General features: G+C 46.7%; 2 protein-coding genes across 3 annotated transcripts; one reads left to right on the plus strand and one right to left on the minus strand.

Annotated features, from left to right (window-relative positions):
- Positions 1-1977: 1977 nt before the first annotated feature.
- LOC120904966 (basic helix-loop-helix neural transcription factor TAP-like) lies at positions 1978-2847 on the minus strand. Its single transcript, XM_040315536.1, has one exon. It carries the CDS (start codon positions 2845-2847, stop codon positions 1978-1980), a length of 870 nt encoding a protein of 289 aa, XP_040171470.1.
- A 6638-nt stretch (positions 2848-9485) lies between these two features.
- Positions 9486-16201, plus strand: LOC120902840 (meiosis regulator and mRNA stability factor 1). 2 transcript variants are annotated; one of them, XR_005739491.1, is made up of 12 exons: positions 9486-10101; positions 10172-10353; positions 10421-11152; positions 11223-11898; positions 11970-12685; positions 12762-13202; positions 13343-13496; positions 13578-13688; positions 13758-14533; positions 14600-14686; positions 14773-15174; positions 15305-16201. XR_005739491.1 is itself a non-coding variant. In XM_040311877.1 (11 exons), exons 2-11 carry the CDS (start codon positions 10198-10200, stop codon positions 14884-14886), a joined length of 3963 nt encoding a protein of 1320 aa, XP_040167811.1. In that variant the 5' UTR covers positions 9486-10101; positions 10172-10197; the 3' UTR covers positions 14887-16201. The 2 variants fall into 2 exon arrangements, 1 of the variants encoding a protein (XP_040167811.1); XM_040311877.1 differs by having other exon boundaries at positions 14773-16201.
- The last annotated feature ends 1907 nt before the right edge of the window (positions 16202-18108 follow it).

Here is an 18108-nt window from a genome sequence, read left to right on the forward strand (position 1 = left end):
TGTCACACAACACGTGCCTCGATATGTTTGCGCAGATATCTTTACCAGAATGCGTGTCGTGTCGTGATTTTCGCAGCTCCCACCGCGGGGTTGGAACACAATGGAGCACACAACCACACACACTATGGGGAAGGGGTAGAGGGGAATTTGAGGGAAGACGCACTGACTTTTAAGCCAAGCTGGTTTCCAATCGAACTATGTCACACGGACCGGAGACTCCTTGTTCGCCGTTCGCTCAAGAGCAGCACAAACAAATTGCAAATAAGTTGCCTGTTCGAGCTGCTTGTATGAAGCAGGGAGACAGATCTCGTTTTTTCTTCGTTTTTTTACCGCTAGCCCAAGCGATGTTTGCACGGCGAAAAGCTGCTCGCGGAAAAGCCGATAGGGAAATATTGATTCACGCAAAGTCAAGCACGGAAGCTGGCACAGAAAACGTTGAAATAGCACTCGTAATCTGACACAACAACAGCCCAATCCGATTGGGCGAAACGCGTGAATCAGCATCATAAATCGCGTGGAAGAAGAGCATCCTCGTACGGAAGAGCTTTGTTTGTGTGAAAGATTCCTCCAATGTTTGATATTTTAGCTGAGAGTGCTTTAAAAAGGGATGTTGGTGCTTTAAGATTTACACGCAAAATCTGTAACTCGACTAGCAATAGAGCACAACTTTCTGAACGTATCCTAAATAGCCATCTGAAAATACCGACCCCTCTCCTGACACCTTCACCTTAACCTTAATCCTTTTCAAATACTTCAGGGCTTGTCAAATACCAAGCTCTCCGTCGCTTCCCCAACTGGCTCCCCCTTTGTCCCACATTCGTTACATTCCACGAACAAACGGTTTAACGGTCAGAGGGTTGGAAAATCGTTGCTCAATCTTACCTCCAGTAAGACACTCGACGGTGGCGATTGGCGGCTCAGTTCAAACACTCCAGCTCAACTCTTCTGCACCGTGGAAGTGTTATTGAAATTCCTCGCATTTTCTTCCCAAAACAACAAAAAAAACCCTCCCATCCCACTCTGCCCCTTTCCATCGGAATCATGATGACGCAGCGAAACTCCCTTCGGGGACGAACAGCACATGATCACAGCGGAACAACAAAACTTCCGGGACCAAGCCTCACCCCATCCCTTAACTCTCGACTGCGTGTACTTCCGAAACAGCATGGGAACTCGGTTGGACGGACTTTATGGGACACGGCATATCGTACCAGGGTCAATAGCAAATTGCCCCTGTAGGCGCAATGATGAGTGCTGGGCGAGCGCGTTCTCATGCCGCGGTTATTGGGGCTGCTGTACGAAGCTTTAAAACTCAATACCCAGCACTAGATACGTCAAACAAATACGTCAGAATCAATATCCGGAACTGTCGGGTGTGTGTGCGTGTGTGTGTGGACGTGCCTGGAATTCGCTGCTGCAATCGATCGATCGGGCGGTATCGGGATCGTGAGGTGCGAGTTTTGTTACTTATCTTCCGGATACGGTGCTGATTGAATGTTGCCGCTCCAGTGGGAACCAGTGCCGTTTTTTCGATTAAATTTACTGAAACTTTGGGGAAGCAACGGGACGAGGAGGGACTCATATCGGTAAAATGTAGCGATCAGTACCGGTCAGTGAAGGGAGTAAATTAAATTGGCAAAAGTGGGGAATCGAGTTTTCGGGTGCGAAATTTCTGGTGGAAATAGATCACCTCCGTAAAGCTATTTAGATAGTTTAGATAAATCATTCAATTTTACATTCTTCTTTATTTGTATCCCACTAATATACATTCACACAGCTGTGTCTTAAATACAACGCTATAATATCGGTCAAATCCACTCGGCAGAGTAGTGACAAAACAAACTTCGCTTAGGACTAGAGCACTGCTTACTCGTACCGCACTGCACACGGCGGACCACAAAACGGGTTGAAGCTTCCTAATATCACTGATTTATACTTTCGTGGTGCCCCCCGCACGCTTCAGCCACCTCCCCACATTCACATCACATCATATCCCATGTCCAAGAATCGATCGTCCAGCGAGTCATCGTCCCTCCCGAGCAACTGCTGCCCATTCACGCCGCTACTGCTGTTATTGTTGGTATCGTTGGACGCGACCCTCGATTCAAGACTATCGAACAGACTGTAGGTCGTTGCATCGGCACCGCGCTCCAACAGATCACTGAGCGCATTAATGTACGTCTGCGCCATCTGAAGCGTCTCAAACTTGGACAGCTTGTGATCCGGCCCTAGCGAAGGGACGATCTCGCGCAACCGATCGAACGCAACGTTCAGACTGTTCATGCGCTTGCGTTCCCGTGCGTTCGCCGCTAGCCGTCGCTTCTTCAGCACGGTCGGACTCGGTGGTGTGCAGTCCTTCTTACCCGCCGAGATAGATTTGCGCGTCTTGTACAGCCGACGGTGGTCGGTAGTGCGGCTCACCGGGGTAGATATGAAACTGGCAGTGCACGTCTTCGTCTCAACTGGCCGTCCGTTCCGCGACTCTTCCGGTGGGTAGGGTGAGCTGGGGTGACTTTGCACCGGACAAGGATCAATCGTGCCACCGAGCGTTTGCGCTGGGCCGGATCCAAAGATGTGCAGATCGGAGGAGTCTATCTGTACGAACGATTCGCCATCGAACATTACGTCCGCAAAGGAGAGGCCGAAGTTGGTGTGGTTCAGATCGGGCCCGGACACCGATGGACTTGTGCCCGGGGAGGATGCACTGTAGCTGCTCCGGCAGAGGGAAGTGTCGGGCGTTGGGTAGTGTGATAAGTAAGTGACACCAGCAGCGGCACTAACAGCAGCAGCAGCAGCACTACTGTCGGTGATATGCCCGTACGTCGTTATCCTGTCGATGCCCATCATTGTGTAGTGTTCCATTTTTTGTTGGCTTAAGGCACAGACAAACGCTTTCTTCCACTTTTGTGAAGTGGTTGATCTGCACAGAACGATGGACGGGAGTGAACTGCGTCGGTATGTTGTTGACCCGATCCACGGCGAGCGAAATGGGGAAGCCCTCAGGATCGTGCCACGCTTCCCTGATCCTACAAAACACGGAAAGGGGATCGATCCTGCAGTATAAAGTTAATGTCCCTTTGTAGCACAAGGGGACAGTCAGAGAGAGAGAGAGAGAGAGAGAGAGAGAGAGAGAGAGAGAGGGCGTTCTACGGACGGACACACATGTTCAATGTAACCACAGGGTGAATGGCAAGGGAGATGGCACGCACGATCAATTCCTTCCGGAAAGAAAAGGATACAGAGAAGAAGCGATAGAGGGATGATTCCCCCTGGCAGCACGTGCCAAAGCGTGCATGAGGATGGATGAAGTTCAAAGGAGGAGCACTCTCTTTTGTGTTGGAATACGAGCTAAATATAAGCAGAATCGAATGAAAAATACCGGAAACAGGATCAATGTTTTGATCGAACGAATGAACCTTTGAGCAAATGAACCTCAAAATCGAAGGATAAATTATGCTACTGTTCAGCATTCACGTTTACTGTTTAGTTAGTAGAGCATTTAATCGAAAAAAAAAAACAAACAAATTCGACCCTGTTCGTGACGGAAATTAGCATTCCGGCAGCGTGCCCGCTTCTGACCATTTTCATAAACGGATTATTATCGACACATTGGCACACTTTCGCAATTTCGCAAAGCATTGGCCCTGCTCCCTTCCCGCCATCGTAATTGGTTTAGCTCATTCGCTCATTAATGAACCGTAACGTCGTGCAGAGCAAATCTATGTTGGGATGTGTTCCGCACGGCCGCATTTTCCGCACACCGGCACACCGGCACATCGCACAATTTTAATATCCCGCCCATTAACTTATGCGTCGCGAACCGGGCGTCTTTGGCGGTGAGTAAAGTTACACGGTGTCATCGTGGGAGTAGCAAACTTTCCCCGTCTTACGGGCGGGACACATTCAACAGATAATCGCATTAGCGCGTTGCTGTCGCACGTGTCCGGCGTTTGTCTTTTCTATTTTCCGTCGCCTGCACGCTGATCGATTCATTCGATGGAGCGCGTTGATGATGGATGATGGGGCGCCTGAAGTGTCGCTTGGGTTGCAGGGGAGAAAAGGTCACGACAACAATAACTTGCTGATAGGTTCGCTACGGATTGAACGGTGCTTGGATCATCCAAACGGAGGCCTTTTTCGCATTGATTTCCGCCCTCGAGCTCGGATATTGACGAGAAATAACGGGAAAAATCATAGGGAAAGGGAAAGAAAAAGGCATTGAAATGAGACAAAAATTGCTTAGCAACGACACAGTGGCTCCTTGTATGTGTATTGTGATTTGAGGCCTTAATGTTTTGGGTGAACAGACGAGCTTGCTGTGCTCGAGATGGTGATCGTCAATAAGGAAATGATGTTGGGGATTCCATCCAGAGAAAACGAAATTAAATAAATGTGAATGAAAATTGAAAAGATGGCAATTGAACCATAAATAGATAAGCATTACTGCTCCCAAGTACGCAATGATAGCGAAGGAATGTGTTTCAAAGGTTAACAAGGTCTCCAAAGATCAGCGTTCATTACGGACGGAAGTCAGAATTGTTGGTCCTGGGCGTAGGGTGAACACAGAAAGAAGAAGCATCGCGTGCTGTCCCGGCGTCCAGTTTGGTCAGTTCGCACACCTTCTGTGTTTATCTTTCGCCAGCAAACTGTGTGGGGCTGTGAAAGGTAAAACATCACAGCCGCTTGTAAGGATTCACCGTGCACCGTGAAACATCTGTCTTGAGTTCTCTCCCCTTCAAGGAATAAAGAGGATAGCGAAGAAGCAAAAAAACAACAACACAAGAACGCGTAAACTTAAATTACGCTACAGTGTCTTACGCGTGGACACGGGGCAACGGTGTGGGTTGCGGTGCGTGCGAGCGCGCGCGTGCGGAGGACGACGCAAAGAAAAAAGGACGACGCAGACGGCGGCGATGTGCGGCGAGAATAGTTTGGAGAACGTGCCGTTAGACAGTAGGTGTTAACTGCTACCTCGCAAGAGCTTTTCTAAGTGTGGGGATGCAGGACGTAGGAAAGGTGAACAAAAAGTTTTTTTCTGTTTTTACTGTTCACTGGAATGATGCCGAGCTGCGGACAAAAGAACTAACGTCCATGCAGTGGAATAAATTCCTTTACGTTCAAGGATCTTGAGTTGAGTTGTTTGCACTTTAATGGCTGTTTGAATTGCAAAAATAAAGCATAACAACTTTCATTTAACTATGTTTTAGGGTTTTGCATCCTTTGTTTTAGGGAGAAGAAATAAAGAACGCTTTATATTCACTGCAAGTAATGTAAACTCTCAATCGAAAAGATATAAATGCTTCATTTCATATCAAATTCCTCCAAACTGCGCATCATCGTTTTCCAATAAAAGGACAGTAAAATTCTGATACTATTTCATTAGGCGTTTTTCGATTCCCGTTGATTAACCCAAAGTGACTGGACAGATTTTTACCTTCATCAAGCCTCCAACCTCAAACACACACACATAGAGAGAGAGCTTATCGCTATCGGTGACCTGCTGACATCGGGATACGCCACATAAAAATCCCTTGTTGAACCACTTTACGGTCCTGTACTCGACAAAAGGTCGTCCTGACTACTCATCATCATCACCACTGACGCCGACGACCACGTCCAATTGATTTCACCTCCACGACCACGGATTAGCCATATTATTACGAGTGTTATTAGCTTGTTTACATTCGATACGGTAATTCGTTGATCGTAAAGGGTGGCGAAATGGAAGTCCTCGTACGAAGGAATCGAACCCAGTGACGGAATGTGCACGACAAACACACACACACATCGCGACCAACTGTCTCGCCAACGGGGTCGTGCGGGCTCATAAATTTTCAATTTTTATGACAGCAAATTCAATTATCGACGACAGTTTTACAATCAATCAATACAATCAACCCGCTCCAGCTCGTGCAAGAACGGCCATGCGTCCCGTGTGTCCTGTGTGGGGGTCGATTCCGGTTGGGATTGATGACAGGTAATGAACCATATCAAACAGACGGTGTGCCGAATCCTCGCCAGCACACACACACGTGCCAGTCGATGCAGACGGTTGGTTTGTTACCGTTTTTTTGTGTCTAACTGACTTGTCTCGTCCTGTTTTCACCCTCGCGTTTGTTAATTTCCAAGGGATCTCGATCACCGAGCCGACCGACCGATCGATCTCTCCGGGGCGTGCTGTGCTGACCAACTGTTGTCCTTTGCGCGTCTTTTACTGCACAAGCAGGGAGGGATGGACGCGTTAGGGTCATAATTAGAGCACCCTTGCGCGTGTATTCGCTCCACTGCAAGCGGTGGAAGCATAGTGCACCATCAACCATAACGATCGCGATCCTTGCCAGGGAGCAGAGGGATGGGATGAGGCCGCAATGTCGGAAGCCATCCTTACTGCGCTGGGGTGCCCGTTTGCGCATCGGTGAGTCCGTGTTGTAGGGACTGCATTAGGGGCTGCTTTAAAGCGGAGCGATGTGTTCAAAAGCACGGATCTTAAGATTTGGTAAGAAACAGGACTCGTTGGGCTTGTTTCGGGAAGGCGTCCTTTGGAGGAGGAAGCAAAGATGGCAGCTGCTTTCGGTGGTGTATTGTGCGTGGTGGTACGAATATTTGGACAATTGAATATTCATGACTCTACTTGAACGCGTCAGTCAGTGTCGCTATGGTTCGATGCACCTAACGTACAGTTACTTATAAGAAGATGCGTTGGTTTTGAAGCAATATGCATACATATGTACGGAATAAACTTCGATGGAAAAATGAATTTTATTTATTTTCCATAATTTAAACACATAACATTACGAAGTAATGCTTCCTGTGTGTGAATTACTATTAGAAAACATGCTTAATTGACTTTTGCTCCTAAGAAAACGAACCCTAGAAAGACGCTTATTTAATTCCACTGACTAATACGAACAAAACCAACTACTTTAAGCATCGAAAATGCAATTCTCTACCAGTGTCGAACTGCGAACTGCGCCCGACCAACCCACCGTCGGATGCAAATTGAATTCCAATCCGATTACAACCAAACGATTTTACCTTCCACCAACAAAACGGATGAAGCAAACAAGCGGCCAAATGCGAAAGAAAACCGATCACTTGAACTGTTTGGAATTGCTGTCAAGTGTGATTTCCAGCCCCGACAACAACCAGAGGAATGTATCCCACCTACACAACTTCACAGCAGCAGCACGAGCAGCATCAGTTTGACGATCAGCAGCTGCAAAGTCGTCCGAAATCGAAATTCATGAATAATTGAACGACTTTTTTCTTTCCCTTTCCTTCCCACTACAAAATGCTGCCAAAGACGCAAGACTACAGGGTGGAAAAATCGACACAATCATGTTGCGTGTGGGTTTGTGGGAAGGAAAGTGTGCGGCAGAAATGATTCCTTCCAACGGGGAAGGAAAACCGCGAAAAGGATTAGCTATTTTTAACCCAACATCTTACAATCCAATAATTCTGCTGTCGGATTATTTCGGCCGGGGGAGTGGGACGGAGAAGGGGAATTGTTCTTGATAATTCGGCCGCAGAGCAAGGAACGCAGTGTGATATGGCATTGCGGTTGTCCACCAGTGCAAGAAACTGTGTGCTCTATTATTGGAGCTTACCACAAGAAATATCCACATTATTAAACAAGCGGTCAATGGGCTAGCAAACTGATCGGAAAGGTTAGAACACAAAAACGGGTAGTTTCCTGCGGGACGCCGCACTGGACCGAAATTACCCAGATCGAATTGCACGATAAACACGATCCAAATTGATCTCTTTACACAGAAGAAGGGATCCAGCCCTGGAAGCCCGTCATGGTGTCCACCATTTCCACCCCTGCTCGGCCCAAAGCCAGCAGACCAGAACCACCTTTTTACCAGTTCAAACGCGTGCCAGCGTTTTTAGGGGTCAATTCAGTCAGTGGAATGGCACTTTTGCTTTGGGGTTGTGAAACAAGGATGCCCCTTGTTGCTTTGTGTTGTTCAGCGAAGCGTAAAATTTATGACCATCGAAAGGATGCGTTGGTCCTGGTTCGAGCGAAAAGGGTAGCCGGCGTCCGGTTTGAATCGCGAAAACGACGAAATCTTTGGTATCGAAGCGGCAAGTAGGCTTAAGCGCTGTAGAAAGTGCTTAAATAATCGACAAAAATACTGTATGTGTTGGTTTTAACACAAGCAATCAAAGGAAACGTGCTTCGATGTCTTCATTTGTTGGCCACTTCAAACGCAAACCCATTGCTTCAATTAGATATTCAGCATATCACTCGATCAGCTGCCGGGTGGTATGTGGTTGGCGGCCTTTTTCATTTGAACACCCTCCGAGCCACCAGAAACCCCGGTTGCATGGGAAACAAATATTGGTAATGTGTGAACGCCGTGTGCAGACATCTTCCTCGTTCTCCCGCTCTCACTGCGCACCATACCAATCCATACAGCTTCATCAGCGCACTGTTTTCTCGGACGAAATCGATTAAGATCTCAGTGAGCACCAATAGATTTCGATTAATTCCACCACACGGATTGATCTGAGCAACCGCACACCAGCCCACCGCGTGGAAGCAGAAACGGCAATAGCAATAGATAAACGAGAGCCGATAAGCGCCCCGAAAGCCCCCAAAAACCGTAAGTCACCTTAAGGGCTCTTTTGCCGGCATTGTATCGTTTGCTCGCTCTCCCTCAATCGCTTTGCTGTTTGCTGTTGCTGACCACCTTGGAGGCAGTGTAATGCCGGAAAACGCGTACCGTACCTCTGACCTCCGCGATCGATCGATCGTCCGGCGATAAGAAAACCGTTGGGTGCATGATGCGGTGCGCGCGTCTTCAGAGATCAAAGGCGTGAAGGCGCGTATTATATGTGGCGTTAAATTGTCGATAGTTTCGACTGAGATTATCGCCGCCCCTAATGAACGCTGATGAACAATTGGGGATGAACGATAGCTAATGCTGTGCCCGCTGTTGTAGGAAGTGAGCAGCATCATTCCCAGCGCTGGCCGCATCATTGTGACGGCGGGGAGTGTTGTTTCTTGCACGGTAACATAATATCCAGGGAGAACAATGTTATGCTGACAAGCAAAGGTGTAAACATTGAGCCTGTTAAGGTGATCGTTTTGACAACTTTATTGCACGTTCCCCGTGTGACCTTGATAGATTCTATGCTGTGAATTTTCTTTGCCAGCCCTGTTCAGGTCGCGTTGTAGATGATGAGGTATTGTCCGTCACTTTATCACTCATCGGCAATATTTGGGTCAGCTATTTCGGTCAAAAAAGAAGAAATTGCTGACCCTATGTCACATGAACTACACATCATTTCTCTCCCAAAATCTAAACGTGCTTAAACGTATTCAAATAGCACACGCTGTAACGATTGCTTGTACTAAAGCTTAGCACCAACACACACACTGCGTATTATCGCACCTGCACACTATCGCTTGTAGGTGTGCGATCACCTGATCAAGCTGCTGCCGGAGGACAATTGCCACTTCCCGAGCCACTGGCAGGACATTGCTTCGTCGGCACTCACGGGAGCAACCCAGCTTGCTAGCATAGTGGCCCGTATTTTTAGGCCCGTTTCCTTTCCTATTTTAACTCTGTATCACCTAACTTAAGCTGCCGTTTTTTCAATTCGTATCCACCTGTTTTCTTCGCAACATTCCCATTGTCACGTGTGTGTCTCCTTTGTCCGACCGCCGAGGCGCCTGTTCGATAGTGATTGTTGTGCAATTGTGTTACAGCGTCCCCGTACTACGCGCAGAGTCCCGTACGGTTGTGTGCTTTTAACCCTTCCAGTGCGACCATTGTAATTTCGTTCGTAGTTAGATAGGTTAAGCCCTTGATTTTAACCATTTACCGTTAGCGTATCGTGCGTCCTTTGGTTTGGACGTCTGTGTGCAGGAACCAAATAAGTTGAAAGTTTAGTTTAGTATCGTTTGTTGCGTGTTAGTGCAAGTCTTCCGAGACTTCTGAGCGTACGTGTGAAAGTAGGTTGTGCTGTGCGTGCGTTTATTGTAAAGTTATTTATTGAACTAGAGTAGCTAGGTACGATTTAACGTTTGCCGTTTTTTTTGAAGAGAAGAACAAGCTACTCTTGTAACAATTTTGTGTCATCTTGCTAAAGGTAAGGTTGACCGGTTTCTCGTTGAAGGCTTTCAAAATGGCGTCCTTTCGATGCATTTCCTCCATTGCAGTGGTGCTCAACTCGTAATTTGTGACCATGAATAACGGTACCGCCAACGCGTACTACGATATGCGATCCTTTCCCGATCTGGTGGTAAGCTTGGCTGCTTGGGAAAACACCAAGATGCCCAACACGCGACAGTCCTACAATGGGCAGGGTGGTTATAATACGAAGCTTTCTAATTATTATCAGGTGCGTTTTCAACCGCCAGAAGCAGCCTGTTTGTTAATTTTAAAGCATTTTCTCTCTTTTTTACAAGCAATCTGCACCATTTGTACCGCAAATGTATGGCAATAATCTTCAGAAGCAGCGCTATGCACCGTACGCAAGCCGCAACTACGGCGGAGGTGTCAACGCTAACAACACCCTTAGCAACTACGGCGGTGCTACGAATCAAAGCAACCTACCGCAGCCGCTTCTACCTCCAGCACAACAAAGCCAGCAACCACAGTCACATTTGTCGTCCGCGTTTCAATCCGCTAGCACCTGCTTCAGCCAGGTGCCGGTGCCGATTAATAAGTCGTTGAACTCGTCGCTGAACAGTAGCAGCTATTCCGATTCCGGTAAGAACTCCACCTTCTTCAGCAGTAATCAGAGCGGGTGCAGCAGCCCACATCAGAGCAACTACTCGAACGACAGTGGCAGCATGGTCAGCACCGGTAGCAGCAGTACGATTAACACGAGCAGTGGCCTGGGAACTTGCTCCAGTACATCCAGCTCCTCGGTGTCGCCGGTGCCACAAGTACCACCACCGCCACCACAACCACCATCATCATCATCGCAGCCACTGTCTGCAGCACTGCTGAGTGCGAGTGTGGATGCGTCCGATCAGAAGGAGATGGTAGTGCTTCAGATTAGCAATCTGGATTCGTCCATCGAGGAGCACAAGATGCACCAGTTCTTGATGTGTCAGCTGAAACCCATCACTCCCGTTATTTCGCTGACGATTGAAAGTCCTTCGCTGGCGAAGGTTAAAGTACCCACGGCACAGGTAAGTTCATTGGCATGCCACAGCCTACTAGATGCGGTGTTAATTTGTCCTCCTTTTGTCTTTTCAACAGTGTGCCAAACAAGTGGTTGCCAATCTGCATCGTAAGAAGATTGGCCACAAGCGTATGGTGGTTTCGTACATCAAGGATCCTACTTCGGCGGAATCGTCCGCCCTGCGTTGCCAGGTGGCCGGTTTACTGAAGGATGTCCCGTTTTGTAGCCTGCCCATCAACCGTTTCCGTGAGCTGTTTCAATCACGCTTCAAGTCTTCCATTAGTGTGCTCGACCTGTACCGCATGCAGGATGTGTGCGTGATAGCGCTCGATAAGAACGAAGAGAAGCACATCTCGCTCCAACCGGTGTTGATCGATACGCTGAAGAACAGTTCGCTCGTGGAGACGTCGCAGCACAGTGTCCCGTACTGTATGTATCACTTTAAGCAGGAGAAGGAAAAGGGCTGGGCTGAACAGGAGGTCGAACCGTTGCCAAACGTTATGATGACCATTAATCAGCTGCAGTCGCTTGTGTATTCGCTGCTCAAGTCTCACAAGAACGACATACCTGTGGCAAGTATTCTGTACTGCATCGAGCATGAGTTGCAGGTAAAGATTGTGCCCAACGATAATGGTGTGCCGATGGAGCATTTGCTGTGTTGCATCCGGGGAGTACAAATAGCGAACAATAGTTTCGGCATTAAAGTGCTGTCCTGGATGGATCACGAACAGAACTCGACCAAGGATAACGATGGTAAGCTGGAAAGCAATGTTTCTAGGTGTTTGAGGTGTTTTTTATTTACAGCATTTCTTTTGGTTTCTTAGATGCTTGGTCCGTAAATTTGCGTTACATGCCGAAAAGTCCATCCAATGAGTTCCTTCAACAGATCTCACGCGAGGTCGTTGAGCTGATCAAGATGTCACCTAAATCCACGATGAAGTTTACACGTTTCATTCCCGCCTATCATAACCACTTTGGGAAACAATGTCGGGTAGCGGACTATGGATACACGAGACTGATCGAACTGTTTGAGGCTCTCTCACCAGTCGTGCAAGTAATGGGAGATGGTGAAAACCGTCACATTACCCTAACCCATCGCACACAGATACGCCGGTTCACGAACGATCTGCTAAAGATCTTGCGCAACCGAGCCAACAAGTCGATACTGCTGTCCCAGCTGCCAATGGTATTCATGCATGCTCAAAATCGGCCCTTCGACGTGACCGACTACGGTGTGTGCAATCTGTACGACATTGTGGATGGGTTGGTGTACAGCAATTCCATCACGACAAAGGTACACAACGACAACGATGTGATGATTTCGATCGTCAAACGCAAACAGACTCTACCCGAGCTGGACAAGACAAGTGTATTTGCCGGTGAAGTGGTGGAGCTGTTCCGGAAAGCGCCTCAGTTCTCGATACTGTTTAAGAAGTTTGTTCGATCGTACCACTATCATTTTGGGTATCAGTGTCGTCTGAGCGATTATGGACTGTTGAAGCTAGCGGATCTGCTTGAAGCAATAAGCGGAATTGTTGAGGTGTGTTGGCGAATCCTTTACAATACATCATTAGATGGTGGCAGTAGCTAAGTTCTTATTTATGTCTATTTTTTAGATGGAGCAAACCAACGATGAGGATCGTAAGATTTATCTCAACTATCAGGTTGCGCTACGTATCTTCGCGGAGCAGGTCCAGGAGATCATCAAGACATGCACTGGTAAACCGTGCACTGTCGTGCGGCTGTCGGCTATTCTGAACATTCACAAGAGTCAATACGGCTATCAGCTTCAACCGGGCTGCCTAGGATTCAGCAATATGTACGACGCTATAAAAGCTCTACCGTACACCGAAGTATTTGAGTCTGGCGGTGAGTACATGGTAGTATCGCATCTCGAAGATCCTGCCTTTCGCATGCGAACGTACGCCGTTTGTATGGTGCTGACGGAGACACGCAAAGATCGCATTTCCCTCTCGGAGCTGGTGCGTAGCTATCATTTACGATTCAAGGAGTTCCTGAACGAAAAGAATATTTGCAATATGAAACATGCGCTGACCGTAAGTTGAAGGTCGTAGTCGCGATTTGCATTCAGCTGACGTGTGCAAATTACGATGATGTTTGTGTATGCGACGAGCCAACGCATCGATTAATGTAATTTAATTCTTTCATTTGTTGGGACTGCTCTGCGATACGAAAGATTGAAATGGATAAGGGCTTGCAAACGGTGTCACTGACGGCGTTGATGAATTTTGTCATGCGAATGGTGCAAGTGGTCAAACAACGACCGTCTATCAACGTGTACGATCTAAAACTGGCCATGAATGTGTCGTTAGGAACGTGCTTTGAATTTGGTGAGCAATATGATCTTCTCTAAAAGAACGCCCGGATTTTACTTTTCGATTTTCGTTCTCTACTTGTCTCTTTTCCCAAAGGATTTCCCAATCTGGTGTCTGTACTGAACGCTTTTTCGGACGTGTTTGTGGCTAGCAATACTACTTTCATCGGGGAAAAAAGTGATATTGAATTAAATCGTGACTGTATTTGTAAGTATGCGCTTTTTGATTGGTAACTAGTAAACATGGGTAACTATAACTATCGATTCGTTCACACAGTATCTAAATCATTGAATACATTAGAAGAAAGCTCTTTCATGATGTATGCATCACAGGCTAACCTAGCTCAAAATAACAAAAATGTAGCCAATGATACTCGCTATCCAGCTGCTCCCATACCTTCTGGAGGTTGTTATCCTAAAGATCCGGCACCATTCCGTAACATGGTCAACACACAGTACCAGCAGCAGCGCCATTCGGGGGGCAATGATTATGCAAATCCTTTGTTTAAAGTTCCGCAACAACCACCTGCTCCACAACCGTTGCAAGCTATACAGCAACATTCGATGCAATACAACCAACAGCAGCAAGGACCACCGAATTCTTACTACGCAAACAATCGCATGCAACAGAACACGCTTCAGCACAATAATTACGGCAATGGCAATAATCCATCAATGCTTTCAACAATGGCACACGGACCATTGATGGGACAGCATTCCAACGAATTTGGCATTCAATTTGATAAGGAAAACATCCACCCGCTACCGAACGGTTATGGTATTCAGGGGCTAATGGGCACGAATAGCAATAGTAACAAGTTTTCATCAGCCTTTCCACAAGATCAGCAGACAAATGTGTTCCAGTCGCTTAAAATGCCTGCTACCAAAGGACTAACAGATCAATTGGCCATGCATAATCCACGAGTGCAATGTCAAGATAATTGGAAGAAGAAGGGTGAACATTTAACCGATTTGTCGCTATCCCGCAAATCTATGATGGATGTGGTTTCCGCGTACTGGGAGCCACCAAAACCCGATACTCCGACAGAAATGGTAACAATATTATCCTCAGCATATGTAATCTCCCTCCTTGCTAACTGTTATCGTTTCATTCCAAAGAATCTTCCATTCTGGCTGGATCCTGTCTGGAGTGATTCTCTACAAAACCTGGACAACATTTCCATGCGCTCGGATGCCAGCAAGATGGTATGTAATAATGACTTCTAATAGTGTCAACTAACACGTTATTTCCTATCGCCTTTCTTCAGTCAAGTACCCCTTCTTCGTTACAGCTTAACATTCCTATTCCGGAGCTGAAAACAATCAACAATCTACCGCCCCTGGATACGCCACTCGCAATGCTGTCGGAGAAACTATCGTCATTTTCTTTTGATCAAGATAAGTAGTGATCATGTCCCTTTCATCCTGACAGGCAGTCGATTGAGTCGACCACAAGCTGTCGGTGACGGTCAGGCACTCGCGCGAGACCCTCACAAACGCGGGCGATATCCTTTTCTTGGAGATTGATCGACTGCTTTCCCTTTCGGTCATGGGTTAAAGCTTCACCCCGGCCCGGCAAGGATCATAATCCTGTTTGCCATTGGAAGGATTTCCGAGGAGATCGATTTTCCGAAAGGGATATATTTCACTGGAAGTTGAATTGTTCGTGGAAACGATAGTATAGCATCAACGAGGTAATTCCTACGATGCTGCATCAGCCCTATTACGCTTAAGTATCATAAAGTACCTTTCAGGCCCTGTGTGAAGGACTCGATATTATTTAAGTTTAAATTGATCGTAACGTTAAATTTATTCATCGCCTAGGGAGAAAAGAGACAGTGGGCCAATTAAGCGAACCTGATTCACATTACTCAGATCGGGAGCGGTGCAAGCACCAAAGAAAGCTCACCAAAACTCGTACAATTTCTAGTATTTGTGACTATTGGAGAAGAAACTGGAGGGATGTTACGAAGTCCGAAGGAGTGCGACATTGTACCACAACAAACCATTGTAATGCATAACCCTTGTACAATGGAACAATCTTGATTCCGGATCGCTTTTCTGGTCAAAAGCGAGCAACAGTGCTGGAGAGCCAAGATTAGCCAAGTAAATCAAACAAACAATGTCCCCTTATCGGTAACGGCAGGAGTGAGCAGCAGCAAATGAGCCGCGAAACAACAGGAACGAATTTACATTCGTGAAAAACACACAGCAAGAAAAGTGCGCAAGTGAAGCTCCCGTGTGCCCGATGCCGTCGAGGCTTTTAGCAATTATCATAGCTTTATGTGAAACAATTTTAACCGTCATAATTAATAATTTATTATTCGGCCATAAAGAGAAAGGTGTGATTGTTACCCGTTAGCGAGTGTTTCTGCATGTTATCGATTTTATCGACGCATTGTTTCTGTTATTAAAAGATTTTAATCGTTGAGCTGGGGTTGTGCAATAGCTCGCTAGTTTGTAAGCAAAAGGTGAGGATAATTTTTAGTTAAAAAAAGGCTAGGCCATATCCAATGGCAGGTTCGTTCGCCAATTGTATTGATTGCATGCATAAACGTTATTTTGTAGATTTAATCGATTGCTGCGCGAGTGCCATGTTTATGAACAATCAGTTGTCCTTACAAAACACGTCATGTTTGCTTGTGCGAGGCCTTCAAACCTAAGCTAGTATTAAGTTCCACCGTTGTTAATGTACTTAATAAATTTTCTGTTCTTCTGTAATCTGTGTGACTTCCAGCATGATGTGTTACTGCAATTGATGTTGTCACTCAATGCCACTATCATCATAATTCTTTTTAGATGTATCTTCATTTTATTAGTACCGGCCTGAGCGACCATTAACAACATCTTCAAAATCTAAGCAAAAACACAATGACTTGTCGTCCGTCTGAATGACCACTCCATTAAAGGAGAACAGGGCCCTTTACAAGCCCTTTACTACCGAACCGTTAACTGTCGTTTCTAATTATACTTGTTTGCCTTTCCCGACCGCCAATGCACATCATAAATTATCAGATACACCTTCGCCACAAGAAGCTTCTTACGGCGATGGGACAGTCTTAGCTTCCTTTTCATCATTCCGGGCGCGAATGCGTCCGATCAGACGAGATCGCCCAAAAGATCGACTTCTTTACCAGACGATCACTTCATGATTTAACTTCTCAATCGTGCAAACGTGCACCCATGGACGGTACTCCCTTACCGTCCCAAGGGAACCGCCTTCCATCCGAATGTATGTGTCCTGTATGTCGCCCAATCGATCTGTCATTTCGAAGTCGTCAAGCGCGTACGGTTCCCGTCCCTGTCCGCACTTTCGCCACTTTGCGCAGGGCGTCAGTCAAAATCAAAATCGAGAAGATGTGACAATAAAATCCAACCCTGCGTCCTGTGACCACGCATCCAGACGCCAGCCCAGGAGCTCATTCCCTTGATTTGCCGTACAAGGCAACACACAAAAGGCGCGTCGTAGACGACCGACGAATGGGTGCACCGACGTCGTCCTCATCGTCATCGTCATCATCGAGCCGAAGGTTAATTAAAAATCAAAATTATTTAAATAGCGTTCTTATGAGTTATTAATTTCATTCCTTTGCCGTGTTTGGGGCGCACTGTGGACCTCCTTTAAGACATTCATTCTGTGATATATTTTTTTCTCTCTCTCGTTCGCTTTCGTCAGGTAATCGGCGCGCGTTGATCGAGATCCGTTGCCGATGGGCGGCCGGTCGCAGCGACGACGTTATGGTCACGATCGGATCGGAGTTATTTCCTACTCCGAAGGTGCCTATTGTGCGTGTGTGTGTGTGTGTGTGTCTTTGCTTTCCTTTTTGTCTCATATACACCCAATGAACGCATGCATGCATGCACCCAGCGACATTCTTGCACATTTTTCTCCGTTTGTCTGACAATGCGCACGGTATGAACGCTGGAGATAGAGGTAGGGCGAAGCATTCCGATCGCGAAAAGTGACCGTTCCACCGTAGGGGTTGCCGTTATGAATTTATTAAACTGAACTGGCGAAGAAGGGATTTTATCGCTCACAAGTGCCTCCCGTTCGCCGGTGAGATGGGTTTTTGCAGGGTGCTGCATGCAGCAAAGCGTTGCCTTAAGACATAATTTGTGTCCGAGCGCGTACCCAGTAAAGGACGATGGACGGTGCATTATGGGTTTGCTGGGTGCTATGTTGTGCTTCTAGTTCTCAGTTCACAAATAAAAAAACACATTTATAAAAAGCATTGATTTAAAATGAATGTAAAATTCAACATTCTCTCTGAAAAATGAAAACATCACTGGAACATGTCTAAGCCGACGTGCCCGTTTGCATATTCACGAACGTTCAGTCCAGACGACGAGCTCGAAAGTAGTGTGAACTATCGATTATGGATGAAAATGGAAACATAAATATTCCATCCCAGCAGCGCCGGTGAACCGGTCCGGTCCAACATAGAAATGGAAATCTTTGAATGCACACAGCTCGAGTTAAAGGCACAAGGATGGAGCAAACTAAACAAAAAAAAGGAAGAGAACTTAAAACGTTATAATCCCTCAAGCGAATTAATGCCACACACAATCTGCAATCTCGGCAATCGAATCGCAAACACACACACGCACACACACTCCTCTATCTCCTG

The sequence above is a fragment of the Anopheles arabiensis genome, chromosome 3, assembly GCF_016920715.1.
Source record: "Anopheles arabiensis isolate DONGOLA chromosome 3, AaraD3, whole genome shotgun sequence".
Classification (NCBI taxonomy): domain Eukaryota; kingdom Metazoa; phylum Arthropoda; class Insecta; order Diptera; family Culicidae; genus Anopheles; species Anopheles arabiensis.

Bases quoted from the DNA above. Each gene is read 5' to 3' on its own strand.
- LOC120904966 (XM_040315536.1), bottom strand. From the start codon at position 2,847: ATGATGGGCATCGACAGGATAACGACGTACGGGCATATCACCGACAGT.
- LOC120902840 (XM_040311877.1), top strand. From the start codon at position 10,198: ATGAATAACGGTACCGCCAACGCGTACTACGATATGCGATCCTTTCCC. The intron at 14,534-14,599 runs GTAACAATATTA...TTCATTCCAAAG, and splicing joins CCGATACTCCGACAGAAATG to AATCTTCCATTCTGGCTGGA. The intron at 14,687-14,772 runs GTATGTAATAAT...TCTTCGTTACAG, and splicing joins GCTCGGATGCCAGCAAGATG to CTTAACATTCCTATTCCGGA.